Source organism: Pseudopipra pipra, chromosome 1, assembly GCF_036250125.1.
Source record: "Pseudopipra pipra isolate bDixPip1 chromosome 1, bDixPip1.hap1, whole genome shotgun sequence".
Classification (NCBI taxonomy): Eukaryota; Metazoa; Chordata; class Aves; order Passeriformes; family Pipridae; genus Pseudopipra; species Pseudopipra pipra.
Genome location: NC_087549.1, coordinates 60,889,731 through 60,917,716, shown reverse-complemented (window position 1 = coordinate 60,917,716; position 27,986 = coordinate 60,889,731). Strand labels below are relative to the sequence as shown.

Sequence of the window (27,986 nt, the reverse complement as noted above, 5' to 3'; positions counted from 1 at the left end):
TTACCTGGTGGTGGCTCATCCTCACCTGATGCTTTTCATGAGCTATAGTGGTTTTCACTACCCCTGCCATGTTCTCACTGTCTCTCTGCATTTTGCCCAGTATATAGAAACCCATAGTACCTCTATACTGCTCTAGCTACAGCAGCAGCATAAGTTAGGCTGCACAGTTTCACAGATTTTGGCAAGATTCCTCCTGTGCCCGCTATACCTTCAGAAAAGGTATCCTCTATAGCTTGACCCTATCCTGCAGCCCATTATGTACAGATTAATGCTGAGTTTAAGCACTGAAAATTAGGAGTCAGTAGAACTGCCGGACTCTGTATGGCTCCCTGCTTTGCTGATTTGCAATGGAATTATCCTGAGGATAGGATCTGCAGCACCCCACTTCAAATGGCTGTGGTGCCCCTGGGGGTATGATAGGGGTACACTCACACCCAAGGGTTTGACCTTGAACATGGCCCAGTCACATTTCATTACAGGCAGTTGCTGGTAGATCGACAAACAGCAGCAAACCAAGGTTCCTCAGAATACCTTTGTCATTTGCTGAACTACTTTGTGATAAGAATGGAAAGAGAAATAACGCACAATAAACATTTTCTGCTGAAGAAAATGCTGATGGTAACAATACAATAGTCTTAATAACAGTGGGAGCACAGGAGACACATGGCCTTGGCAGATTTGCACATCTTCTGCTCAAATCCAGTTCTGAGACCAACCTGAGATGGCCTTTGAGGAAAAGTAAATGAATATGCATCATGCTTCCTTGGGAAAAAAAAAAAAAAGATTACCAACTTCATTACTTATGCAGAGGCTGCAACACACAGCAATGCTGCAGGCACTCACATAAGCAATCCAGTGCCATACACCAACTGAGTTTCAGCTGCTCAGCCAAGCAGTTATGGTCTAATTCACTTCTCCACACGATGTCTTCACTACAATAGGTGTTCACAATAAAATTGTTATTTTTGCAAAATCAATTATGAATTCTTCCTCACATAAACCATCCACCCACCCCATGGTTTGCTTGCCCCTACTAGTCCCTGCACAGCTGTTCCTTCTTGAAACATCTGACACCTGCAAACAGCCCATCTCCCCACACTTTACTCTTCCATGTCTGACATTGTCCTGTTTGGACTTGCACATTTTATAGGAGAAGTGCTAGGACATAGTAGATGCAGCCTTAGGATACTTCAATGAAAGAGAAGATTGTGGCCGTATCCTCTGCAATGAAAAGGAGTCAGCATGCTGATTAAACACCGGTGTACAAAAGCATTATGACTTCTCAGAAAGAATCACATTCTGCAGTTAGGTTCTAGAACTGATAACTTTATTGTGCTAGATAGAACATTCTCTGTAATTCAGCTGGATATGAAATCTGTCTTTAGTGATGTTGATTTTCAGCTGTTACATAGCTATGTTGCAGTGGTAAATGAGAGTTTCCCTACAAACAAAAATAAAATGTCAAATAATTGTAAGAGAACTAATCACACAAATCTCTGTATAATTTTTACACAGTTGACATGCCTTTCACACGTGAATACAGAATTCCTAGACTTACTATGTAACAATGCTACTGCTTGCATGTTTAAAAAGCGCTCCGGAATTTTTAGAACAATAAACAAAACTTGACCCTTTTAGAACATTTTTAAACAGCAATTAATGCAGTATCATAAAACTTCTGACACCACTTTCATACATTACTATAACTGATATGATAGGCATAGATGGTGTTTCATCAAGGTTTGTGACAAAGACAAAGCACATATATGGGGTTTATTACTATGGCACAGTTTGGCTCTCCTGCTTAGCCTTCTCCTGCAGCATGGTTTTTTTCAGGAGTTTATACAGCAAACTATTCTCTCTGCTAACAAGTTACATTTAATAAAACCCTAGTAGTCTTGGTTTTTGAAGCACTAGGATGTATTACTGAATGGTACATGCCTTTTTGATGTAAGAAGTTATTCTGTTGCAGGTGGACCAAATCCACCTGCTGCAATAAATCCATAAGCCTACTTGAAGAACTCCCATGATTTATTCCTTACAACAGAAGTAAGGTTCCAGCTTCTCAAGGGACTTTCTTGTTTGTTACTTAAATAAAATCAATCCAGAAAAAGCACAAGATTTAAACCTAATAAGCGTTCTTCTTGAGCGACCTGAAGATAAGACAGATACACATACTGCACACAAATTCTGGATTAATTGTTTTCTGGCAGTTCTGTGTTCCAACAAAAGCACCTGTATTATAGCAATTCACAGAGCAAGAGGTGAGATAGTGGAAGAGTTGCACTTGCTGTCTCTGTTGTGTTGGTCTACCTGGCCTGCTAGTTATGCCACAGTGCTTCCTTCCCTTCTACAGTCTCTGCAAACACAATATCCCTGATGTTTAAAAATAAAGCCACCACTGAAAAAAATTACACTTAACTGTGAACAACCTAAACTAAATTGAACTGCATAAAGACAATTATATCAAGATAAAATTTATGTTTCTTTATTTACTATTGTTGAACTACTTTGTCAAGGAAGTTGCTTAGAATCTGAGACAGGAGAGGTCTAAGTCACTTTACAAGTATTATCCATTTCTCTTGAAGAGACAACCCAGGGTTCTCTACAAAGCAGTTACCAAGCATTCAGTTGTTTTCCTTAAAGAAAACATAAAGGACACACCTTTATCATCTTTTCTGATCTGTGGTGGAAACGAATATGTCTAAGCACCCTCTAGAGCACAAACTGGAAGGTGCAATCTTTCATTTACCAAGTTCCTAAGAAAACATGATGCCTCATTTTCTAGTTACCATACTTGAGGTGAAATGGAAGCCAGAAAGAAATATTACTTCCTACAATGGTTCTGACATTCCCTGGATGTCACAACTGAAATCAGTTGCAAAATATCTGTTAAGTTACAATCAGCCACAGGGAGCAAGACAGAAGGAACCCAAAGGTGCCAATCTGATAGCTCCAAAGACTCATTCATGCATACCCTGAAGCAACCATCTTTGGCAAGGCCAGATAGATCCACGAACCAGGATCCCTCTCTGCCTCCTGAAAGCCACTCAACTTTAAGCCCTTCTCAAGCTATGGCAATGGCCACCATATCCTTAGAAGACCCTGTTACAGAACAACTGCAATTGGAAAACCTGTATCCAACTTACTCTCCAGCCACACCCCATACAGGTGCCAGATAAGGTGCTCAAAATTTTAAAGACTGCTTTTTATTCATGTAAATTCTTCAGAACCTAACTACCTTGGTAATAAGGTGTCTCATCTCTGGGTAAATATCAGGCATTGACTTTGCTTCCACCATACCTCTCAAGTTAAGGCTGCTTTGTCTCTATCTAATTTTCAGCACAGCTGCTACTGTGATTAAGAACACTTCTCCTTCTCTTTATAAGCCAATGAATGTACTAGTAAAAGAGATGGTCTAATACTTTCTACTGAAGCTCTCATCTCTACAACTTGCAAAATGCTCCTTTAAAAGGCAGAGGAAACTATTTAAGACACCTGAAAAGCATAAATCTAACTAAACTTGAAATTTTGACTCTTAGTACTCATTCTTGTCTTTCTGAAGCCTCACCAAAAAAGCATACAAGTTATTGCTTCCCCCCCATCCACCAAAAGTCACTCTGTTCTCCGGAATTCTGCAAATCTAAAGAGTTAAAAACTACCCAGGCACTCCCTAAAAAACTTGAAAGTTTCCATCTACAGGCCATTCCCCACTCAATTAAGAGGCTGTTTTGGTAAGGCAAAGATTTATTTATCAATGTTCATGAATTATGTCAGATAAGGTATTTACACAACAGTTGAAATTCACAGTATGTGCATTTCATACAAGTAACTACGTGCAGCCTGTAGTAAGGTTTCCATGCAGCATCCAGATACTCCCACTGCCACATAATGCCAGTTAAAAATACCAACACCTGTAACACTTCCACAAGTGTCTATACCTGAGAAGGTTTAGTATATCCTTTTAAGAGGAAGTCTGCAATTAAAAGCCACATACATAAGCCTATTTAAAGGCTGTCATTCCAGTTGCAAATGGTTTGCTTCCTTTGAAGCAAGATCTGATCTATTCTCCCCTAAGCCAGATGATACTTGTGACAGCCCTTCCTCATCTCCACAGTTATGCTCTTCATTTTTTCGTCTGGATTCCTCCAGAGTCAGATTCTCCAGTGTCTCAAGATTCTCAGGTCCTTGACCAGTTAGCCTCTACAAAGAAACAGAGGACAGTGAACTTAATACTTTTTCTATTTAATAACCAGTGAAATAAGACTCTGCATACTGAATTAAGCAAGCTAATCACTTTCATTTGGAGGTTGTTGATATAATTAAAAACACTCGTCACTTACAAAAATCTTCATACAATTTCAACTCAAATTACTACCTCTGACTTGCAGACCACATTTGCTTTGTTGACTGTTAAGTTTTTCTTAGGTTCTTCAGTAGGATGGGTTACCTTAGGCAACCTAAAATATGGGAAGCTGCTTCCCAAGTTAAATATTTACTATAGTACCATATAGGTTTAATTTCAGAAAAAATTACTGTACAACCAATTAACTCCATAATTTTTAATCAGGGATAATGAAGCTACATTAAGACTAGATGAACTATAAGACTCAGCAGTTTGTAGCACTTCAGACTAAAAGTTCCTCACCCAACCTGATCTAAGGAAGATAAACTGGACTTTTACAGGCTGTTGTTGAAGCTCAGAAGTGAACTTAGCTGTTGAAGAACTGTACAGAAGTTTCTAATTACATTAGTTCAAGTCTTCAAGTAATGTAATTTCAGCCCATAGGTTTATCACTAACAAGCAGTACTCCCTGAATAGAAAAAAAATTCAAGTGTAGCAAATAAGCAGTCTTTCAAGGCTGATCTAAATAACTGCATTAATTGCAAATTAATTTGATGAAGTTTACTTCTTGATTAATCAAGTTGCTTTCAATAATATTTCATTTTGTTTCCACCTCCCCAGTCTAGTCATCACAGAATCAAAATATTTGCCTAGCTTTACATCCCAGTTGAAAGCTGCAACCCTGCAAAAATAAGCTAGCTGATAGCCATGGAACCTTTATGTTCAAGTTATCTACATATTTATTACAGCTTCAGAGGCTGTTACAGAGAATCCATTCCTGATAGAGGAGCCATGGAATTAGTGACACAACTACCTACCCCCAAGGAATTCTCAGAGGGAACTCGAGATTTACACCTTTAAGAACCTTACAGACTTTATGCATAGCCTTTTTTGGGCCATAAAACTGGCAATGTCTCAGTGAAACCTTGACTTTAAAGAACATAGTGTTCCTTTCTCCCTCTCACTGCTCTACTTTGTGTTTCTGTTTCAAGTTCAGTTCCTTAAAGGATACAGTACATACAGGCACTTCATTTAGCCAGCAGTCTCACACAACCTACTAGGTATATTTTATATATATATAAGCATATTTAAGTCATCTCAAAAAAGTGAAGATGAACCCTTCCTTCCCTTGTCACCACCTCCAATATGCAAATGCTGTTAAAAGTAGATTGAATCCCCCCTTCAGAAAGCATCAATCTTAGTACTTTGCCATTACTCCTGTAGGTTCTAAAGTGGGAAAAACTCATCCCCTAGAAGGAGCTTTATGCCTCTAGAATTAGAGCAATCCTGCAAGAAACAGGTCAGGCAGCAATTTAAAATGAAGAGTCACATGAGCACACAAAACAGAAGTCATGATTCATTATAAAAACCTTTGCTGGTCTTTCATTTTTTCATTCTACAACATTAACTGAAAATTGCTTTAAGTACCTCAATCACACTGGTCATGTAATGCACATGTTCAGCAAGGGACATCAGTTCTTCATTTTCTTCTTTTAGGCGGGCAATTTCACCATCCTTCTGTTCGATTTCTTTGTGCAACTGGTTCAAATAACAAAATGTTAGAAGAGGAAGACAATAGCCAGTAGTGAAGTAGTTATCTTTCAGAAGCTACCTTTTCATTTTCTTGAAGCACTTCATACAGAGCCTTCCTCCTTTCTTCAGCCACTTCTTTCCAATACTGAGGTGAAGGACTTCCTGAAGTAACAGGCTACAGTAAGTCTGTGCTAAGACTGAAATTCTGGAGAACACCTGACACTATCTAACACACACAAGTATCCTATGAGCTGTGATACTAAGAACTCACTCCATATAGCATTTTCAGATCTTAGCTGTAAAACTACAACTAATTACATAACCTTACAGGAAACAGATGCTACACTGCATTAATGGCTATACAGACAGTGCCTTCACAAAGCTGCCTCAAGCATGGCAGCAGGCTCTGCAAGATTTGCAAATGTTGGTCTTACTGTGTACTTTGTGGGAGACAGAAGTCTTATTCCCAAGTCGCTGTCCATGCTGGGCATAATGGTTCTGAGAAACTGCACACACAGCACACTGTGCCAGAACAGGCCTTCATTTCAACTTAATTATTAGTCACTTGAAAGCTTATAGCCCAGCCAAGGTAACAAACTACAAGACTTAATACTGCTGCACACAATGGTTCTCAGCTACTGGTTGCCATAAACTCAAATATTAGATATCTTAACTTTATTATACTACAGAGGATAAGTATCATCAATTCCTGCTAGGCATTACAAAAAGCCAAAAAGCTCTTATCTAAATGACAAAGAAACTGTTTCAATTGTACTCCAAAAGCAGCATAGCACTTAAAGTGCAAGAAAACGTTTCAGAAGTTCCTACATACCTTTCATCATGAGATCTACAGCTTGAATGACACCATCCTCATTTTCTTGCTCCTTGTCCACAGACACCTCAGCATTACAAGCCTTTGAGGCAAACTTGTTATTCCAGAGCTTCCTTTTGACTGAAGATTTCTTCTGTATAAAACACAAGCAGGTTTAGTTTCAGAGCAACATTTCAGCTTTTATAGAAATACAAACTTCTAAGTCTGCTCAATCATGACTGCAAATAAGTCTCTACAAGTCCTGCTTTCTTCATGTTATAGGTCTAGTTTACCAACATGCTCCTTGATATCGATAGATTTAACAAAATAAATGCCTCAGAAATTTTCCCAAAGCACTGGGAAGTTGCTAGTTTTTAATATAATTTATTACTAAAATAATAGAAAGCTTAAGCTGTGCCACACTAGTTAGCAAATTACACTTTTTCAGATATTTTTCAGCTAAAAGCTCAAAAGTATTTCACTATGGGTCAAAATAATTACACATCTACAAATTATCTTTTAGTTCATACCTCATTATATCTGCCAACCAGGCTACCTGCTGCTGAAGGCTGAATCATTTTAAGAGTCCGTCTTGGGGAAGCAGTGCATGTGGTATCTGTGAGGTATTTCTAAAAAGACAAATATGGTTCAGACAGTTGCCATTCCTCTTTACATAAACTGAAAATTAGGAATTACTCATGCTTCCATTATGATAACCCATGGGTATTCTTTTCAAGACAAAGATATGACACTCTGGTTTATGTTAATGCTTTTGTAAATAAGGGGATCTAGTTATTTGTAGCAGAGACAGATCTTAATCTCATGAAGCAATGTTCAGTCCCTGCCTCTTAGAAAACACCCTTCATAACAGAACTTGAACAGGTTTTACAGCAGAAACATTCTGACTATATTTGAAGGCCAGTTACAGTGTTGAACTTCAGCTAAAACTCTGAAACTTGCATTTGAGAGCAGCAGCATTAGTCTTTTGGGGACAGAGAAAAAAGTGACTGCAGTTGCATGTTTAGGTGGTGAAGTTACACACATCAGGCAGTAATTGATTTTGTTACCCGAGAACACACCATCAAGTGGTGCTCACTTAAATAGCTGTGTTACTTTGATTATCCATTAAAATGGATCAAAAGTTTCCCTGCTTCGATCCAGACTATTGCTTTGTCTAAACAGTATGATTATCACCCCTCCTATCATGCATAAATACTTCTTTCCTGCATTAAGGCTTTCTGATTGGGTTGGTTACACTGCCACCATGGGATAGCAAACAATGGCAGACAACCAAGCAAGAATAGCCAGAACACAATGCCACACCAGCGTGAGAAAGTTACGATTCACACCGCACTTCGTATGACACAAGTTCGCCTTTCCCACGGTAGTTTCTGCCACCAATTATCCTACTGTTCAACTCAAGGACAAACATTAACTGCTGTGGGAACAAGAATCACACTGTGTGTCAGACACCACTCGCTGCTATTGAAGGTTAGTTAAGTACATTCTGCCAAGAAGTTATTGACCAATTCTGGAGTTAACCCATTGAAAGTGCAAAAAGCCACACCGAAGAATTTACACAGTAGAGACGCTACGGGACAAGACTGCTGTGTGTGTAAGTCAGACTTATCAACTGGCAATTTTCATTAATACCAGAGGTTTTCATTACAATCAGTATGCCTCCTGACATGAGGACTACTAGCCTCTATTACACATTGTATTTGTACAATTCTGATTAGGGCCTACGTTAAAAGGTTTACACAAGAATAGGTACAAACTTTAGTAACTTATCACTCAACCCTCAAAAACTTAAATCTTGTAAGCATTTCCACCAATTCCAAGGTAACCATGATTCAGGAGGGTGACTTTAGAAACCAATCTGCCTGCTTGAATATTTCAGCTAAAGCATGCTCAAGTCAAGAGAGATTTAACTCTTTGTGAGTTCATCCCTATAAAGGACAGACTACAGAACCTACTCTACAACCCCTCACCAGCCAGACAGATTCAGTAGGCAAAGGCACATAGCCAGCACCAAATAAACCCTGGAAAAATCACATGGAGAGACAGTAAGCTCAGTGTCAAAGTAAAAAGGACTTGCTGAGCAACAGGAAAAAAAGTAGTCATAAGCACATATGCCCAAGAAGGACAGCATGTTCCCAAGCCACACAGACGGCCAGGAGGCTACTCAAGCCAACTAAACATAAGTCAGGTGGAAGCACATTGCAACAGATTCCTTTGTATTTCTTCGGTGGATATAAAGCTTGCATCAGACAGCAGGTACTAGCTTCAAGGCCTTAAAGCCCATACCTGCAGAGATCCTGATGATTTTTCTTCAGTCAGGTTCTGTTTCATTTTGGAATGCATAGGATCAACTGCAAAACAACAAAAAGAGGTAAAAAAATAATATAACTTTCGGCTGCAACCGAAGTTCGGGGGACACTCGTTACAGAACATTACAGTTTCGGTTTATCAGCTTTTATGGCAGCATTAAGTAGTCAGTCGTGGTGACGAGGCTCTTCTAGAGCCTCTGGAGCCTCTCCTGGAGTTCCTCACCGAGATACGAGCTGGGAAGGCAGCGCCCCGCGTCGCTGTTACCGGCGCTGCCACATGATCCCTCACGGACGGGCCTTCCCGCAGGGTTGGCGGGGGCAGGCCCAGCCGCACACCCAAAACGACTGGGAGGGGGGACACGGGGGACACACGAGACATCCCTGCCCCCCCCCCCCCCCCCCCCCCGTCCCCCTCCCGCCAGAGGGGCGCGCACCACCCCTCCCTCCGCGCGCGCCGCCGCGGCCAATGGGAGCAGCCAGGCAGGAGCGCGCCAACACCCAAACGCGGCCGTGAAAGCCCGAGCGCCCGCTCCCCCCGCCCCCGCGTCTCAAGCAAGACGGAGAGCCCTGTCCCTCCGTCCCACTTGTCTCCCGATCCCGATCCCAGCGCCCACCACCGCCGTTTCCCTCCCTCGCTCCGTCCATCCCGCTCACCGGCGGCCGCTCCCGCACAGACGCCCAAGCGCGCGCTCCCACCACTACCGCTCTTCGCGCGCCCGGCCCTCCCCTATAAGGAGCGCCGCGGTCACGTGAGCCGCCGGCCGCTTTCCGAGCCAATCACGGGCCACACTCCCCCCGCTCCGCCGGCGGAGCCCCGCCCCGCGGGCCGCGGCGGGGGCGGAGGGTCGTGAGGGGGAGCGCTGAGCAGTTCGTGGTCTTTTGGATTTTCGTTGGGTTGTTTTCTCTTTGTTTGTTTTTTTAATAAAGAAGTTGTACCAAAGCAAATTTAATCACCTCTCCGCTTTATTGTCATCACAATCTAAACACAGCACAATCTGCAAAACCGGGGAAGAAAATTTAATTAAGAGTGTTAAGCCGCCATGCCTGATACACAGTAATAATTTTATACGATGCAGGCTACAGCTTTTATTAATTATGCCTGAAGTATGCCCTTAACTTTGTTAGAGGCCACTTAACACTTATGTTCCTGCAAGTATTTGCACATTTATCTTTTATTTATGTTAATAGTATCTTTTGCTAACTCCTGAGTAAACATTTGTAGAGTTAGGACTTTCCTTGTGACCAAGGTCTTGTAGAGCAGCTATCAACGTCTTTCCCAAGCAATATGATGGAGCTATTAGAAATTAGGATAATTTCAGAGGGAAGTATTTATTTAGCATGCCACACTGTTAATCTTCTGTTTGGAAATAAACTGTATGGTACTTAGCAAAATGTATTAAGCACGATGAAAGATGAAAAGCAGAACATAAAAAATTATGCATTAGGAAATCTTTAAACAAGAATAAGGAAATAATGCTGATCTCTCTTTCATAAACTTGTGTAGTCTCCCATTGACCCATTTAAATTTGCATTGTCCACAATATCCTTTGGCAAGTACTTCTAGAGCTCAAATAACCAGTGCCTGAAGAACACCTTCCTTTTTTTTTTCCTCTTTGAACCTGATTCCTGTATTGGCCCTTAATGTCCCCTGTCCTTGGACTGGAAGAGACAACAAACAATCTGTCCTTATCTAGGCCACAATTACACAGTCTGCCCTCCAGTTCTCTCTCCCAGGTCTACTTACATATCCCTTACATGAAAGCTGTTCCATCTTCCTGCTCTTTTGTGAACTGTATGCCATTTGATTTGCCTTTTTAAATACTGCTGAACACTGGGCCGCACTCTTGTGGAAAAATCTGCCATAACTCTGAGATCCTGTTCTTGAGTGATGGTCAGTTCAAAGTCTGTCATTTGATATGTGAAATTAAGATTCTTTTTCTTATGCTTTGATATATTCTTTGTTTATCTACATTGAATTTCATTGCTTTATTCATGTGCTACCCAATTCCCTAATGCCCTTCGGCAGTTTTTGTCAGGTTCGTTCCTACTATCTTGAATACAATAGTGTCATCAGCAAGCTGTCACCTCAGTTAGCTTTGTCTTCTATCAAGAAAATGAAAATAACACAGAATATCTATCTAAATTAATATTTTTCTGCTACAGTACTAAAAAAAAGCTCAGGCTCCTAAGTTAGTTAAATTCTTGTGGATTCTGGAAGAAAATTTGAAATTTCCATATTTCAAAATACTAGCAGATATGCTAAACTCTAGTTAAATATATGCATAAAATCTTACCAGCATTAAATCTCCTTTCAGAAAAATCTGGATACAGGTAATGTGTACATAAACACAACATAAAAACATTCCTGTTTTTAAATTTTGTGTATTTTTATACAGAAATATAAAAATGCAATAAAACATCATATGAAACTTTCAAATTAGATGCAAGCATAGATTTATATGCACTGTGTGTATTTTATGGCTGTGATACAACTTTTCTAAATACTATGTTTTCAAGTGAAACTTTCTCAAATAATACCTTTCCAAGATTCAGATTTAATTCACAGAAAGTTTTCCAGTGGATTTACAGTTCAGAAATGGAATAACTGTTTTTAGAAATGTTGGTAAGGTAATGGGATATGGTTCTGATGTGACAGTTCTGATTGTTTTTCCTTTTAATTTGTTCCTTGCTGGAGGCATACAGTCTGGAGGTTTATTACAAAGCTGTCACTCCTTCAATTTATCCATCTGAAGAACATGTCCTCTTATGAACCACTGTGTCTCTGAGTTCAGTTTCTTCAGTTCGAAAGGGTTGTAAAGAACCCTGTCACCGTCTCAAAAAGAACACTGAGAGTTTATTATTAGCAGCCTATTCATAGTCTTAATTGTGAGAAACCAGTATAATTATATAAAAATCTCACAAAAAAAAAAAGTTACTATATTGTAATAATTCCCATTTTGGTGGCCCAAGGTTAAATTTAAATAGGGATTAGGGCATTTTTACATGCAAAAATCTGTCAGCCCAATGCTAGCAGAATATATTTTTCTTCAGATTGAATGCAATATAATGCATTTCAGCTTGTTTGTTTCATAAAAAATAAAACTCTCTATCATGAATACTTATGACTATTTGCACTTCAAATGAGCCTAAGCAAATACCCCGAGGTTTCCCACAGAGCTCAGCCAATTTGTTAGATTATTCATGGTAGCAGAGAATGTGTACTTTTAAAAGCTTTTATACTCCATTGCTACTGATAAATGTTATCAGTTTTTATAGCAAATGACAACTGGAAAAAAAACCTTCTTGGATGACTTCACATGCCTGGAAACATAGGAATAGGTGGGAAGGCATTATCCGGTCTCCAGGTCCTGTCTTGCTTAGATGCCAGTGTGTGGAAACTTCCTAAGCATTGCACAGAGGGAGTCTGGACTTGGCTATTAGAATCAAGTGCTGACAAAACTGTATTTCTTCTTGACAGTCACACCGTGACTTTTGCCAAGGCCTTTATTGTATCCTGCAGACAATGATCTCTCTCTGGGGTGCTTAAGGACTCTTTATTTCTACCTTCTACATTAAGGACAGCTAAACGACATCGTAACTTTTTTTGTGTGTGTATGTTGAATTATTACATAAATATCATGTAAGCAACGACTATAACTGTTTGAGATGCAGAAAACCACCATGGAGAGGGCCAGGAGAGCCAGTGCAGTGCTGAGCATCTGACACACATGAACACCTCTTCTCAGTCCTGCTCTGGGTGCAAACCCTGCAACAAGGTCTGGGAAATGTCTGAAGATGGCTTTGGGCTCTCTGAATCAATAAAAAAGGCCTGTGGCTCTCACTGTCCCTCGCTGCTCTTTCTCTTGGCCCTTCTGTTCAATATTTATTTAAGGGATGAAAGGGCTCCCAGCCATCCACCGGGTGACAGTAGATGGCAGCGTGGCATCATGCTTCCCCTCCCTTAACCTCTTGTTTCTGGGGTGTTTCATGGTATAGAAGTGTGTTACCGATAAGAAATTAAAGATTTACATTCTTTTCACTAGGTTAATCAGTATGGATGGCTGCATGCTAATGAAACTCTGCATAAAGAAACTATTATATGCACAGCACAATCTAGGTACAATTCATAATGCAAGCCCATTTTAATTATATCCAGAGAGTACACAATTTTCTTGTATTAGAATGAAAGATTGTCCTGTGAATACTGATCCTTAGTGCTCTGGAGGTGAAAGGTTAAAAGAAATATCTACATCTCACCTAGTGATTTTTTCCCTAGTTAATAACCTTGTGAGTCACTAAGACATCCCGTAAACACTGTTAGGTCCTAACCTTCTCAGCAATGGATTTATCTTGAAAAAAACATCACTTATGTAACGCTTTAAGATTTAAAAATTAAAAATTCTCTATAAAGGCTAGGATTTAATAATCTAAAACCACTTCCAAATCTGTTGACTACATGTAAATAGAATATTATTTACAGACTGAACAAATAAAACAAGTTGTTTCAAATTTTACTCTTACTCTTGCAAGCACCTGCTGACAAACACAAAACCTACTTCAGAACATCACTATTTTTGTTTTTTATAGAACAAACCAGTCTAAAAAAGACAAATACATTTGCACACCACTAACTGAGAACATAAGTTAAAGGTGACACAGCACAGTGAAAAGAGCCAATAGTGTTTCAGATACCAAAAACTTCGTCCAATGGAAGTTGAATCACAAATTTATGTACAAAGCACAGGCAGGGATCCTTGTTTTTAATGTATATTTCAGACATTTTTAAAATAAATGAAAAGTTTTAGAGATGGGACATGCATTTGTTACACAAAGAAAATGGCCAAGCTCTTAAAGAAATCATAACTACCATACTCAAAAGTGGAAATTGATTTGATATCTTGTTTGTGGAAGTTATCATCTCAGCAAAGGCACTGAGAACCTTTAGTTAATTTTAGTTATACTCCTAAGTGTCAGGAAAGCGCAAGATGGACAAGCAGAAAATGAGAACACAGATAGTCAAGCATATTTAAGTGTGTATGTATATACATACACAGACACATAATTATTAAGATGTAACAAATCCAGCAAGATAGTGGGTAAACTTTAACCAAAGTTTAGGATCAATACCTCACATGTCCAAGAACGTGTGTCCCATTTCATGACCAAGCACCCCGCAACTATAAGGTGGGACACAGGGAAGTGGTGAATGAAGCTTAATATTCACTGCAACAGCTGTGCAGTGGTGTGCTAGTTTTGGCTGGGATAGAGTTAATTTTCTTCTATCCATGGCTGTCCACCACAACAGTTGGTGGACAGTGGTGGACAACCCAAACCATTCTATGATTCTGTGATTCTCATTGGATATAGAGTTGTTCAGAACATGATGTAAGGAATGTTGTACGCATTAAACACTGACATTTCTTTACACAGAAGCATTCCTGTTATGCCTTAGAAACGAATGTTTTCTCTGAAGGCAGAAGAGAGTTAGTTATTATATTCTAAAGTATATGAAAGAGTTTTAATTACCACCTAATTTGTCTTGTTTAAATTTAAAAAGAATACTGATTTATTTTTGTCTGATGCATAAATATTTGGCACTGAATTAATCAGAGTACTGTTTTTGAAGCAAGTAGCTTCAGGGCTGTTACTCCTTATAACATATACAGCCAGTACAATATGCGTGGAAAGTATAAACAGAAAGATAACAGAATCCATCTCATCTCTTCCTACCTATGTCTGTAACATCCATACCAATTTGCTACAATCTCTTACAAACTAATTATTAACTAGAAATCATTAATCTTGAAGTAACTAATTATTAAGCCAGAAATTAAGAGCAGAGGCATTAGAGTACAGTCTTGCCTACAGACTTATGAGTAAACATTTAATTCTGAAAACAGGAATTAGATTCTGAATTACACACATTTAAAAAAAAAAAAAAAACAAACCAAAAAGATGTTTCTATAAAGTTACCAATCCTTTTTAATTTAGAGAAAAAAAGCCACACGCTATTATGTAATCAAGTATTTTATTACACTGAAAACAGCAAGGAAATGATAAAATGGTGACTAGAAAATGCAAGTTTTTCAGAGCAGAAAAGGAAAAATACACCAGCAATGATGTATTCTAAACTTGCAGTGCTTCTCAAAACATGACTCACTTTCTATCCCAAGGAATGTATTTTTGTGACAAGGTCTTTCCTACCTTCACACGGAATGGTGCCCATGCTGCTTGATTCTGTATTTCTCCAGGATGACAGCTGGACAGTATCACCCCCCACTGCTGAGACCCAAATCCTTAAAGGTCTGTATGCATCTGACTCCTCAAAGACTACAGGACTGCAGCTACTTGGTATGGTACTGTCCTCACTCTGAGGGAAAGCCTCAAGGACACCAGCTGATTTGTCTGTGCTGTGCTAGCCAAGCAGAAGCTGACCCGCTCTACTGACTGTTTTGCTCAGCCTGGATTTAACACAAGAAACACTATTTTTACTGTGCTAATGGGATTGAAGCCTAAACAAAAAGAACTATTACATATTTTGCATCTATTGCCACAACCTACTTGTCAGGTTTGTTTTGTATACCATGCATATTCCTCTCTTCTTAGCAACAGGTCTTATATTAAATTAGATTTGAAGAGAGGCAGTTCTGTCATTAGACAAAGTGTTATAATTGCAAAATACACACCAGCTTTCAGGCCCACAAGCTTGTCTTATAAATGCTACAACATTGCATAACCAAGTCAGAAGCATAACAATAATATACAATTATCTAGTCAAGAGAATTATGGATCAATAGCATATAAATATTTATTTTGCTAAGCCTTAACTCTCCATTCAGTACAAGATGTTACTTAATATGTTTAAATAGAGATGATGATGGAGGAAAAGAAGCACAACTATATAAAAGTAGGACAAGACTCAGCTATTACTCGTTGCTTTAATGGCAAATATTTCTGCACATATATGTATAATAAACATACTTGGGTCGGTTGAAGTACTCATTTATGTAAACATTGTCAGGATACCTTTAACAGCCAATGAGCAAAAAAAAAAAATCTTTACTGAGCTTGGTAAGAGAGGTAGTTGACTATATTAGGAGGAGAAGCAATCTTTACAGAAGGAACCTGCAGTGATTTCCACTCCTCATCCCCTTCTGAAAGGTTGTGGAAGGATTTGAGCAGCCTGAGTTTGCAGAAGACAGCTGGTGGCTCCTTAACACGTAATACTTTGTACTTGATCTCCTGTTTCCTCTACACATATATATATATGCATATATATATATATATATTCTAAGTATATATATTCCTCTCGTCATAGCTCTTCTAGAAAGTCCTCCAGAAGAAAAACTGTTCTCCTGCCAGCACTACATTTGACAAAATTTTTTGGATGCATTCTTCAAGCTGGGGCTGGGCAGCTGCCTGATCCCTTGTGACTGCATCCCTGCACTCGAAAGGGCAGCTGGAGTTACTGGGCTGGAAGAAAACTCCTTCCTTTCTCCTCCACAGGCAGGCAAGGTGCCAGTTCCCTCTGAGGGCTTTCTGTGCTGGGGCAATCCCCACGTCAAGCAGCACTGCTGTGCCGAGCCTTCTTTGCATCCGCTGTGCCGGCACAAAGAGGGTCACAGGCCAAGCGTGAGTCACGGCTTAAAATAGCAGTGGGCATAAGACTGCAGCACAAAATGTCGTACGGGGCAGCATGGAAAACAAAACTGGAAAAAACTGGCTGGAAAAACAGTTATCTAAACGCAGCTCTTGTTAAGGACAGAGTGATGTTATAGTTAAAAAACTCAGGCATTTTGAAATAGCCCAAACAGTGCAGAGCTAATGTAATTCTCCTATTTAGCTGCCCTGCTTTTTTACCTCCAAATAAAGGATTATTTTCAATAGGCATTGCCATTAGGAGCGAAAAGCAATCTGTAAGTAGGTAAAAATGATCTGTTTCTACTCTGTTCTTGTTCAAACAACAGAGGAATGTTGTGGGCACTGCCCGTGTCAGGGAAGACAAGACAGAGTGTTCACATCAGAGGGCCTGACTAATGCCAGGGGAAAGACAATAAGGTCCAAGGACCAAAACGCAGCTGCTGCCTACAAGACGGGCAAGAGAAAGGTGTTGCAGGGGAGGTGTGTAAAGGAAAGGTGTGCTATAGGGAAATAACTAATAAGAAGGTCAGGAGAGAACAAGGGGAACCAGCAGAGACAAGTAAGAGCAGAGACTGGGGGAACAAAGACTGAAATCTGTTGGAGTTACTGAAGAGTGCCATCACCAATGTTGCATGGGCTTTGAAACACAATCAAATGAGAGAGAACAGTGCCCGCACTTGTCTTCTGCCTGTAATCTTTGTAATATCGTTGCTATTCCAGTGACTCACAGGCACCAGCTTCCAGGGAAAGGTGGGGGAGATGCCTTCACCCACCTTGGCAGCCTGCGCCTCACTGTAGCCACATACCAGCAAGTCACCACCCCTTTGGCTCCCCGGCGCCTCCAGTCTGGGTAATGTTGGACAGCGAGGCTTTCCCTGGCACGCCTGAAGGAAGGCATGAAGGGTGGGCCAGCAGGCACTCAGGCCCAGTGCTGAGATGGCAGTTCTCCCTACTTGCCCTGGGCCTTCCGACAGGGAGAACATAGGTCACAGCAATTTGTGTCCTTGCTTCGCTTCCATTGCTTCCATTCCGGGCTGTCCTTGTAGTGCAGAAATAAAAATGCCTAATTCTCTCAAAGGATTGGGTTTGCGTCTATGGAACAGCAATTACTTATTTATAAACTCTAGCCAGCTTCCTTGGGAAGCGCTACATCCACCACAGAGAAACATGGACCGTCACACACGGGCTGGGCTGTGCGTGGGCAAGATCAGTGCTGGGGATGAGCCCATTGCCATTTCGGTTTCGAATACTTCAGCTTCGTTGGACTTTTATATTTGTTTTACTTACAGTTTTACTTTGCATGCGTGCGACGGATTAAATTACACAAGATGTGCCACTACAAGATTTATTTACCCATAATATCACCACGCTTAAGGCTGAAACAAATTTAGGTATTCCCTTAAGGTGACGGAATTTGGGACAGGGGGAATTTCGGGAACAGTCATTTGTCGGAGATGAAGGAAGAGGAGCTGCCCCAAGCCGATACCACCTCGGGGCGGGGGTGGAAGGCGGTGTTCCTTCCCTCCCTCTTTGCCTCCCTGCCCTGCCCTGGCCTCCCCCTCCGACAACGGCGTTAAGCAGCCCCATCCGGGTACTTGTCCCGCGGGCAGTTACACGAGGCGTGACGGGGGGAGAGGGAAGAGAGTGGAAGTACGACCCAGATTCCTAGTGTGGTGACGACTCGGAGATGCTCAAAGCCGCTGTTGTAGTCTCTTCTCTGCCTCTTCCGACAAGGCTGGTCGGTTGCTACGGAGGCTGAACCCTCCTGCCGGGAGCATAAGATAGCCCCCCCCCCCCCCCCCCCGAGACGCAGGCGCTTGGTACGCGCCGGCAGAGCGGTCAGGGCGGCGCCTGTGTGACTAAGGCGCTGCCATTTTGAGGGGTCGGTGGTGGCCGCGCAGCTTCGCTTGGCACTCGCTCTGTGCCGAGGCGCAGGCGCTTCCGCAGCCTCCCGTCCGTTCCTGCCGTCGCCTCCGAGGACGCCTGGGAGAAGAGCTGCTTTCCTCAACCCTTCCATCCTCCTTCCGGCCGTACCCGTACTACTCCACCGCCGCTCCGGGATTTCTATGCCCGCCGCCCTCCTCCGTAGGAGCCGCTAGCGCAGGGACCGCGTCCTCCTCCTCTTTCCGCCGCCGCCTTCGCCTCTTCCTCTTCTCCTCTTCCGCTCTCCGCCACCATTTCCCCACTCCCCGGCCCCGGGGCGCTGAGCTAGACTATGGGGACCAGGTCGGGGCCGAGCGGCGGCAGAGCGGGCGGCCCGGTCACCGTGTCCCCTGCGGCAGGGATGGGGGGGCTCCGCGGCTTCGTGGCTTTATCTTGACATGGCTCCTCTCCGTGCTGCCAGCAGCGCCGCCGCCTCCTCCTCCTCCACTGCTCCTCCTGCGCCCGCCGGCTGCGGGTAGAGAGCGGCCACGGCCCCGGGCTCTCATCGGAGCCTCTCAGTCTCTTGCTTAACTGGGGGGGGGAAGTTTCGGGAGGGGTTCCTTTTGTTTTGTTTTTGTTTTCCTTTCTTTCTTTTCCTTTCTCTCCAGACAGAGAAGGGAGGGGAATACTTTTTCCCCCCTCCTCTTCTTAACCTGGTCCGACGAATTTGCTAACCTAAAAACTTTTTAACCCCAACTAATCGAACACCTGTGGTGGGGGAAAAAAAAATGTCTGGAGAGAGGAAGAAAATAACCTGATAATTGGGGATTTGCTTTTTTTTTTTTTTTTTTTTTTTTAAGAGGGGGGAGGGTATTTTAGAGGTTTAAAATTGCAACGCAGATTTGCAATTGAACAAACCTCGGAAAAAATTTTTACACTGAAAAGCAGGAGCAGAAAAACACTCCATGTTTTCCGAGTCGTGGCCATGAAGTGAGAGGGGAGAGACGCGGTGCTGCTGTGGGTGTCCCGCCGCCCCGGGCGCTGCCGCCCTGTTTGCAGAGAGGGGCCGAAGGGAAAGCCAAGAGCGCCGGCCATGCACAGCCTCGGCTGACTGTGCTCGCAGCAGCAGAGAGAGAGAGAGAAGGATCCCCGGGGGATCAGCAGCCCAGGGAGTGTATGAGGTGTCGGGGGATGTAGGGCTCTCCCAGTGTTAGGGAGCCCGGGTTTGGGGCACCGATTCGGGTTTTAGTCTCTAGGTGAGATAATACTGTCCTTCGAACCCCTATCCGCCCCTTGTCAATGGCTATCATGATCCCTCTCCTCTTTGGCAGCAGTAGCCTCAGGGCAATGATGAGCAGGATGAAGTTAGAAATGACTCCGCTGTCTTTTCTCTTTGCTCCCCTGCGAACCAGCGCTGTGTTGTCTGTAGTTGATTTTGTTGTTGTTGGCAGAGAAATGTCATACTTCCCGGGTTGTGCACTCTTCCTTTGCACCCTTTTCTCTGCTCTCCACCAAGTGTAATAATTCTAAAGAAAAAGGCGGGCAACATAGCAATAGTGGAAGGCTGAGAATAATAATCAGTAGAGTCATGAATCTGGCTGGGGTAAAACGCAATTTGTGATTTCAGCTTCGAGGTTTTTTTTTTTGTAAGCAGAGCAAAAGTACCCCCCATGGATTGGGCTTGTGCCAGTTGCTTTTTATTGTTCACATAAATTGTGATAAGATTTGTTTGGGGCTTGTTTTTTTCTTTTGTTTTTGTTTTGTTTTGTTTTTTTTTTATTCTTACCCCATTATTCCTGCGGCTAAACTGTTCAAATTTTTGTCTTTAAAATTCTTCGGGTTTTTTTCTTGATTTATTGTAAAACCTCTTGTCCAGCCATGGCTGGACAACTACTCACTTTGTTTCCTGACCCCTCCAATACGACATTTTCTTAAAATATTGCCTGAGGTGCGGTTTTGGGTTACATTAGCGTTTGATCTATTCAGTCGTATTAGCAGGAATCAAACGACTTGTTTCTGTTGTACTTGAGTCTTACGAAAAGGTGCCCATAGTTTAGCGACAGTTTCCAAAGGCTTTAGTACCACCTGTATTACAAAATGGGGGACCCAAACTCCCGGAAGAAACAAGCTCTGAACAGACTTCGTGCTCAGCTTAGAAAGAAAAAAGAATCTTTAGCTGACCAGTTTGACTTCAAGATGTACGTTGCCTTTGTGTTCAAAGACAAGGTAACTTGGTTTTAATGTGTCTCTCTGTGTTGTCTGTTGCATGTTAAGTGTGCTGTGCAAAGTCTTGCTGTCTGATTGCATCAAATGTTTTGTCTTGGATAGATTCCATTGACTTTTTAACATTTATTTTTTTAATTGCTAATTGCTGTAATATTTACTTAGCTCGTGTTTGCCATTTTGGCTCTTTGTATGCTGTAGTTTTGTAGCGCAGAGGGTGCCAGTGCATCATTACACGGTTACTTGGTAACTTCTGTATTGGGTAGATATATTTCAAAGTTAACACTGTAACTTGTTAACTCTAATTGGTCCCTAACTTTCACAATTGTTCGCTGTGAGGAGCTGAGTTGCGAAGGGAGAACTGGCTGGGGCGATTGCCGAGTTCTTGCTCTAATCTGGTGAAAGCAGAAGGGAAGACCTGGCAGTTGAAGGGAGGAGTCGCAAAATGGGATGTGGAAATGGCCCAAGTGCGCACGCACATGTGAAACTGCTGCTACCATTTTGAAAGGGAGCGGAGAGGGCGCAGAGGAAATTTCCATTTGCTTGGCTGCCTCTACCGCTGTGCATCCAGGTGGGGAGCCGGGTGATATTTCTAAAGCCAGCTACAGACCTAAAATTGTAGGAGAGTTTCCATCCATAGACGGTGAAGAAAAGTAGGTGCGTCAGGAAGTGAATGTGCTGAAAAAATGACGAGGAAGTGGAGATAAAAGGAAATGGCAACAGAGTACATAATACACAAACTGCACGTAGATGGGAACCGAAATTGTTTAATCCTCTCAAATGTATGGTTTTTTTGCATTCACTGCAATAATGATGTATTTTTAATGAAGACTGTTTCCTGAAAAGCTTTGAAAATCTTTAAAATTCTTGAGTTCAATTTGCTTTTCTTTGTCAGTCCTAGTACAAGCAGAAGTGGATATGTTTGGATATAATTTCTGGGTGCTGACTCAGTAATACAGATACGAATGTTTAAGCCGTGCCAACAGATTTTCTTAGATGACACAAGTTTAACGCTCTTAGTTGAAGCATTCGTACAGCTGTTGGGTTGCTGTATAGAAATTTGTTGCAAGTTTCTTTTCTTATATCATAGTGAACTTGAAGATGTCCATCCCATACCAGATTGCTTAAAGTAGGAGTTTAGCTCAGGTTAGCTTGGTCAGCAAATAGTTGCCTGCTGTGTATGTTCTGATGAGGGGGGAGTGGAGCATTGTTTGGTAAAATATACTTTGTCTGTTATGTAGCTCTTAAGTAGCTCAAGATTTCTCATGAGCTATAAGAAAGCTGTTAGAAACAGAAATACAACTTCAGGTGATTTTAAGCAAAAACTTATTTCACATACTCATAATGTTTTGGCCTTCCTTGAGAGATACTGCAATATTTATAGTGAGTACAACAGTTACTTAGCAAATTAAAATAGACCTCCTTTGAGAGGATTATAGTTTATAGTTAACTTCAGATGGGCTCTCAATCACCTGCTATCACCAAATGTGGTATTGAAAGATTTCACTTTTCATTATAGGTCAACTATAAAAAATTGAAAAGGGGGAAAAAAGGTGTTGATTGGCAAAGAGAACCTTGCAGAGGGCTCTTGGTCAGCCCAAAGCCATGTACTCGACTTGATAAAGCAGAAATTCTGTTAGTGTTTAGATATAGCTTTAATGTTTGCAAGATTAGTATGCAAATCTTTGGAGACTACAAAAATGTGTTCAACGTTTATAAGAAGTTGTTAATCTGATTCATTTATAAATTTTCGCATGTAAATTTTAGTGTGGTTTGTGTCAAAGTGCTAACTTGTGTGATGTGGACTTTATACATTTATACAGAAAATCACAAATCCCAAAACAAAGTGTTACCTCTAGTTGCCTAGAAAGGATTGTAGTCTTTATGTAATCTGTGATTTTTTTTTATCGTTTTTTTAGAAGAAAAAGTCAGCACTTTTTGAAGTGTCTGAAGTGATACCAGTCATGACCAATAATTATGAAGAAAATATCCTGAAAGGTGTGCGGGATTCCAGCTATTCTTTGGAAAGTTCCTTAGAGCTTCTGCAGAAGGATGTAGTACAGCTCCATGCACCCCGCTACCAGTCTATGCGCAGGGTAGGTCTTCTTTTTACACTTGCTGAATCTTAGTCTTTCAACACTTGTGCTTTTCTTTGTGAATCTTAAGGCTAATCCTTCCTTTTTTTTATTTTCTCATCACATTTGCAACATGAGGGTTCTGCAGCCATGTGTTTATGGGGTCTAGTTTGAAGGGTAACAAGAGCATATGTGTTTTAAAAACTGTTTAAATATATAGTGCCTAAGCTTTACCTTTCATTTGTCTCATTCGGAGGTTTGCCTTGGGAATTGTATCTTTTCCTGTTTGTCCTTTAGTAGGCATGTGTTTATAATTCTTACAGTGACTCCTGTTGTACAACTAAGTGGTTTTGCTTTATGAATACTGGAAGGTAGACAGTCTTTGCTAATGTTTTCTTAAATTTGTAATTTACATTAACTGGCTACTGATACTAAAATTCAGTGGAAGACAAGGAAGACTTTAGTTGTGCTTTGAGTAATACAAATGGAAAATTACACAAACACTATAATAAGTACCACCTCTAAATTATGTGCCTGTATAGATAATTTGCTTATCTGTGTCTTTGATTAATGAAGGGAATATAAACACAGAACTTTGCCATTCACAGGATGTGATCGGCTGTACCCAGGAGATGGACTTCATTCTATGGCCTCGCAATGATATTGAGAAGATAGTCTGTCTCCTGTTTTCTCGGTGGAAGGGATCTGATGAACCCTTTAGGCCTGTTCAGGTACTTGGTTTTGGTTTTTAGCTTCAATAAGTAACTCACTCCTGGAGGGGGAGGATAAGTGCTCACCTTAACCAATAAGCTGATAAGGTATGTGACTTCTGTGGGTATTAGAAAGTATGCTATTTTTATTTATAAAGAAATCAGTGTTTTGAATGCCAAATCCTGCCTCCTGTCTTTATGCACTGTTATATTAGTCCTTCCAAAATTTAAGCTTCCGAAGGATCTTTGCAAATGACATGTATGTAGAAATGCACACAGTGTGTTTGTATTTGTAGAAGTGGATTAGCCTCTTAGTACAAATGAATCTTCGTGTAAATATGACGGTGTCATTAAGGTTCTGTGAGCATCCCAAGTTGCTGTATTTGGTTGGATGAAAGAGGGTCTGAGATGGATGGAACCTTTGCTTTATAATTTTCCCTAGAAACTGATGCACAGGGATGTTCTGCCACAACAACAAGGTACATTGAGTGTTATATCTGCAGTTAAAGTCATACCTTTGAATTGTTAATATGTCATTGCAATGGCTAATGTCAGTGTTGGCAGAATGAAACTAGGGAAGTCTTTAGATGGTGCCAAGACTCAAGTATGTCGTTGCTGTGGTCCCCAATTTCTGCTTTTCATAGATCGGAAAAGGAAAGAAACTAAAGTGGTTGTTAAGCCCCAGATTGAAGGAAATTAATGGGTTGCACAAGCTTTATCTTAAAAAATATTTTATTCCCCTCCCTCACACCATGTAGGCCAAGTTTGAATTTCATCATGGTGACTATGAAAAACAGTTTCTGCATGTTCTGAGCCGAAAGGACAAGACTGGAATTGTTGTCAACAACCCTAACCAGTCAGTGTTTCTCTTCATTGACAGACAGCACTTGCAGGTAAGCTTCTTTTGTCCTCATCTTAACAAGTGTGTTTTAATCATAAAAAGCCTTTTCTACTTGGGAACATCAGTGATTCTGTTGGAAAATACTCAAGTAGAAAAATGGATCATGCATTCATGATTGCGTTTTGGCAGTTTCAGAGGAAAGTTACGCTATAAATAGGATTCATACGTGCAAAAGCTAACTATGGGCCACAGATGCATTCACATAGAAGTAATGTTTTTGTATTAAAAATTAAATAAGTTCTAAAATAGACCTAGAAGTGTTCTGGAAAAATTAAAACATTGTTTTGATTTGGGTGATAATACAGAAATTGTTCAAGTGAAGAATGAACAGAATAGCGAAAACACTTTATTCATTAGAGGTTGCAGACTAATTTTAAGTTCAGGCTGTTTATATGTATGAAACAGTGAATTTTAAACGTCTGTGGGGTCTGCCTGTTAGTCCTGAGTTAACTTTTAGGTTTAATAGCTTTTCTTTGGGTTTTCTTTGCCTCTAGACTCCAAAAAACAAAGCTACAATCTTCAAGTTATGCAGCATCTGCCTGTACCTGCCACAGGAGCAGCTCACTCACTGGACGGTTGGTACCATAGAGGATCACCTCTGTCCTTACATGCCAGAGTAAGATACTGGCCAGCAAAATGGGGAAGATCACAGAGTGCAGCAGTGGATTTTCACTTTCCTCACCACTTTATTCTTTCAGAATTTAGAAGAAAATGGACTCATGTTCAGAACACTATACATTGTGAAACTTGATCATCCTGGATTTTTTTAATCATTTGTATCTCAGAACTTTGCAATTTTTTTTTAGATGTTTTCTGCATGGACCTTGTGAAAGAAAGGATGCTCTGCACACTTCTGCACTGCATCAGCATCTTGCTAAAATGTGAAATGAAGGGACTCTACATTGAAACAAATGTATCCGAAAGCACAAGGTGATCATTTGTGGTGGTGTTCCCATTTGTGCTGGTCATGCCCCCTAACATCTATAATGTTAACCATCAGTATTTGGAGGGTGAGAAGTGAATGTAACGGGTATAAAAGCCTTATAGCTTTGCTATTAATGATTGTATTGAAGAGCACTATCACTCGTTTTAATGAACGAAAAAGTGGCTATTACAATAGGACGTAAATGTGGGAAAGAAATCTTTCTTTAAAAAAAATGCATCTCATTTAATGTGTAGGCATTTTTTGCCTCTTTTAGTTTGCTTGGCCATGTCTAAGTTTACTGGCACTTTTGTTTTGGATCTCTTTCCCCAAGTTGCTGTATAACTGTATGAAGGTATTCTTTTGAGTTGGATGCATTTATACAGATGAGGCAGACCTGGAGTCTGAAGTTGCTAAAGCAGCTCAAAAAAAGGTAAAATAATAGCTGCAGAAACAATGTTGGTAGAGGATTATTTTTTCTTGAGAGTTGAGACTTGTAAACTTGCAGGTGAACTGTGCAGGAAATACTGGTTTCTAAAACATTTCTTATGGAAAACCCATTGAGGTTTTTTTTTTTTTCTTTTGGAATAGACATTATAAACCAATGTAAAATAGTGTTTGGAGTGTCAAAAGTTGGTTCTGGCAGAACATTTTAAGATTGTGCAATTATAAAAGGAAGACTACTGTATAGTTTTGATGACAAAGAAGGCTCTGCTTAAGGGTTGAGTACTTTACTGGAATAAAACTGCATAAGCCTGCTCCCTTTGGATAAAACTAGTGCTTACCTGTTTAAAACTTGTATTTAGCTTTTGTTTGGAATTGGAAAAAAATTGGAATTTAAATAAATTAGGTGAAAGATGACTGGTTTTATTTATGAAAATCCTATGAATTGAATTTCAGTAGTGTTTTACGTCTTAAGTGTCCCCCATTGCAAACACTGAAAATGTACAGAATGTAAATGTTTATGAAGGTTAGCAAAGATTAGTGGCAAAGGTGTTCTATGTGGGCTCTATGTTTTGAAAGTACCTGCCAGAAATAATGGAATTACTGGCATACTGTTGTATTGATACATGGGTATTTTTACTTCCACAATTATAAGTTCCTGCAAGTTAATCTGAAGCACCCTAGAAGAACATCACATGGAAGCTCCAACTTCACTTTCATAGATGCCATACATTACAAAGAAATATCTTGAAAATGCTGCTCTACAGAATGCTAAGACTTTCTAAAATATTTAGTAAGCACCACACCTCTTAAAATCACTGAAAATTTCCCAGCTTAAAGTGCCTCTTCTTTGAATGATGTGTGAGATATAATACCAAGGGTCTACATGAAGCTTGAGATAGGAAACAAATTCCAGGCTCCTGAAACTTTAACATTCAAGACCTTACAAAACCTAAATGCCACCCTTTGTTCTTAATTTGTCATTTTGGACATCATCTCACAGCAATGAGAATAGGGCCATAGTTACCTTGGTTAGCAAAGCAAATGATGTAGTTCTTGCATTAGGAATTTTGGTTTTCTTCATTCTGATTTCTCTTAGAAGAAACCTCAAGGTGTGTGCCTGAGTGGCTGTGTACACTGTTTTTCAAGTGTCAGCAGTGGTATGATCCTTAAGTTTAATTGTCTGTATTACAGGAAACAACCCATTCAGTTTAATCGCTTTAGTTTTGTATGGGATGCGTGAGACAGGCTGCTTGTTTGTTCCTTGTGACAGTGATCCCAGAGTTCAATAATACCATGCTTTCTTGGGAGAACACAGTTGGAATTAAGCGAAACAAAAAATTGGAATACTAATTTTGCTAAATGTCCATTCTACCCAGCTAACAAACGTTATGCCTTTGCTGTGCTATCAGATTGAGTTGATAGCCATCTGTATTGTCTAAGTAGTGGGGGAAAAAAGGTAAAGGGGACCAACAGGCTTCAGAGCATGAGAATTTTGGGGAGTGTATGCGAGTTTGTTCTTGTGTTGTGAGCTTTGAAGGGTATCTCTTTCTCCTCTTAAACAGAATGGGTTTCGAGGGAAGAGATTAAACTCTTGTTCCACTCTTCCTCAGTGGAGCTTTCAGTTTGATCTTAGAATATTCTTCTGATAAGTTACTTCAGCAAAATGCCCTTCAGAAGTGAATGGAAGCAGTTCATAATGTCTAGCTTTTGGTTTCAGGCCCTCTTTATATCAGCTTAGTGGCTTTCTGGTAGTCTTTCTTCAAAGTGTAGGTTTTATCTCAAAACTAATGTTTCCAAAGCACAGGTTGTCATGGTATGCACCTAATTTGGTGTTCAGTGGAGCTGTTTGTAAATACAGAAAGGGCTCTTGTATAAGAATAATAGTTACTACCTGCTGTCAACTGCTTGTGTGGCTTGTGGCTACTTTGGATATGCTACTACCAATAATTGAAATGCACTCAATATTTCACCTGAATATGGAGTTTTAAGAGGCTGTTTTCTTGAGGATTTGTCCTGAGAATTTGGTAAGTGCCAGTGGGGCACAGATAAATTAAGTAGATAGAAGCCCGTTAGATTTCTTGCATCTCAATGAATTGTCTGGTGAAGGGAAGCTTGTGTCAGGTGCTTCCTGCATGATGAGGAGAAGCTTCTTAAATGTCACAGTCGGTACATGTTTCTCACTTTT

At 40.7% G+C, this 27,986-nt stretch overlaps 2 protein-coding genes across 4 annotated transcripts; one reads left to right on the top strand and one right to left on the bottom strand.

The window, feature by feature from the left end:
- Positions 1-1,305: 1,305 nt before the first annotated feature.
- GMNN (geminin DNA replication inhibitor) lies at positions 1,306-15,629 on the bottom strand. 3 transcript variants are annotated; one of them, XM_064658482.1, is made up of 7 exons: positions 15,224-15,629; positions 8,997-9,061; positions 7,220-7,318; positions 6,711-6,843; positions 5,958-6,040; positions 5,774-5,884; positions 1,306-4,203 (listed from the first exon to the last, which is right to left on the bottom strand). In XM_064658482.1, exons 1-7 carry the CDS (start codon positions 15,243-15,245, stop codon positions 4,018-4,020), a joined length of 699 nt encoding a protein of 232 aa, XP_064514552.1. In that variant the 5' UTR covers positions 15,246-15,629; the 3' UTR covers positions 1,306-4,017. The 3 variants fall into 3 exon arrangements, with proteins under 3 accessions (XP_064514552.1, XP_064514556.1, XP_064514564.1); XM_064658486.1 differs by lacking the exon at positions 15,224-15,629 and adding an exon at positions 9,674-9,781; XM_064658494.1 differs by lacking the exon at positions 15,224-15,629 and adding an exon at positions 9,243-9,399.
- A 2,897-nt stretch (positions 15,630-18,526) lies between these two features.
- C1H6orf62 (chromosome 1 C6orf62 homolog) lies at positions 18,527-26,215 on the top strand. Its single transcript, XM_064658504.1, has 5 exons — positions 18,527-20,749; positions 22,666-22,842; positions 23,430-23,552; positions 24,290-24,424; positions 24,927-26,215. Exons 1-5 carry the CDS (start codon positions 20,621-20,623, stop codon positions 25,050-25,052), a joined length of 690 nt encoding a protein of 229 aa, XP_064514574.1. The 5' UTR covers positions 18,527-20,620; the 3' UTR covers positions 25,053-26,215.
- The last annotated feature ends 1,771 nt before the right edge of the window (positions 26,216-27,986 follow it).

Excerpts from the sequence above, each read along its gene's own strand:
- GMNN (XM_064658482.1), bottom strand. The coding sequence starts at position 15,245 with ATGGGCACCATTCCGTGTGAAG. Across the intron at positions 6,041-6,710 it reads TGTAGATCTCATGATGAAAG|GAAGTCCTTCACCTCAGTAT; the intron begins GTATGTAGGAAC and ends CTGTTACTTCAG. Across the intron at positions 4,204-5,773 it reads ACATGACCAGTGTGATTGAG|AGGCTAACTGGTCAAGGACC; the intron begins GTACTTAAAGCA and ends GTTTCTTTGTAG.
- C1H6orf62 (XM_064658504.1), top strand. The coding sequence starts at position 20,621 with ATGGGGGACCCAAACTCCCGGAAGAAACAAGCTCTGAACAGACTTCGT. Across the intron at positions 22,843-23,429 it reads GCTACCAGTCTATGCGCAGG|GATGTGATCGGCTGTACCCA; the intron begins GTAGGTCTTCTT and ends TGCCATTCACAG. Across the intron at positions 23,553-24,289 it reads AACCCTTTAGGCCTGTTCAG|GCCAAGTTTGAATTTCATCA; the intron begins GTACTTGGTTTT and ends CACACCATGTAG.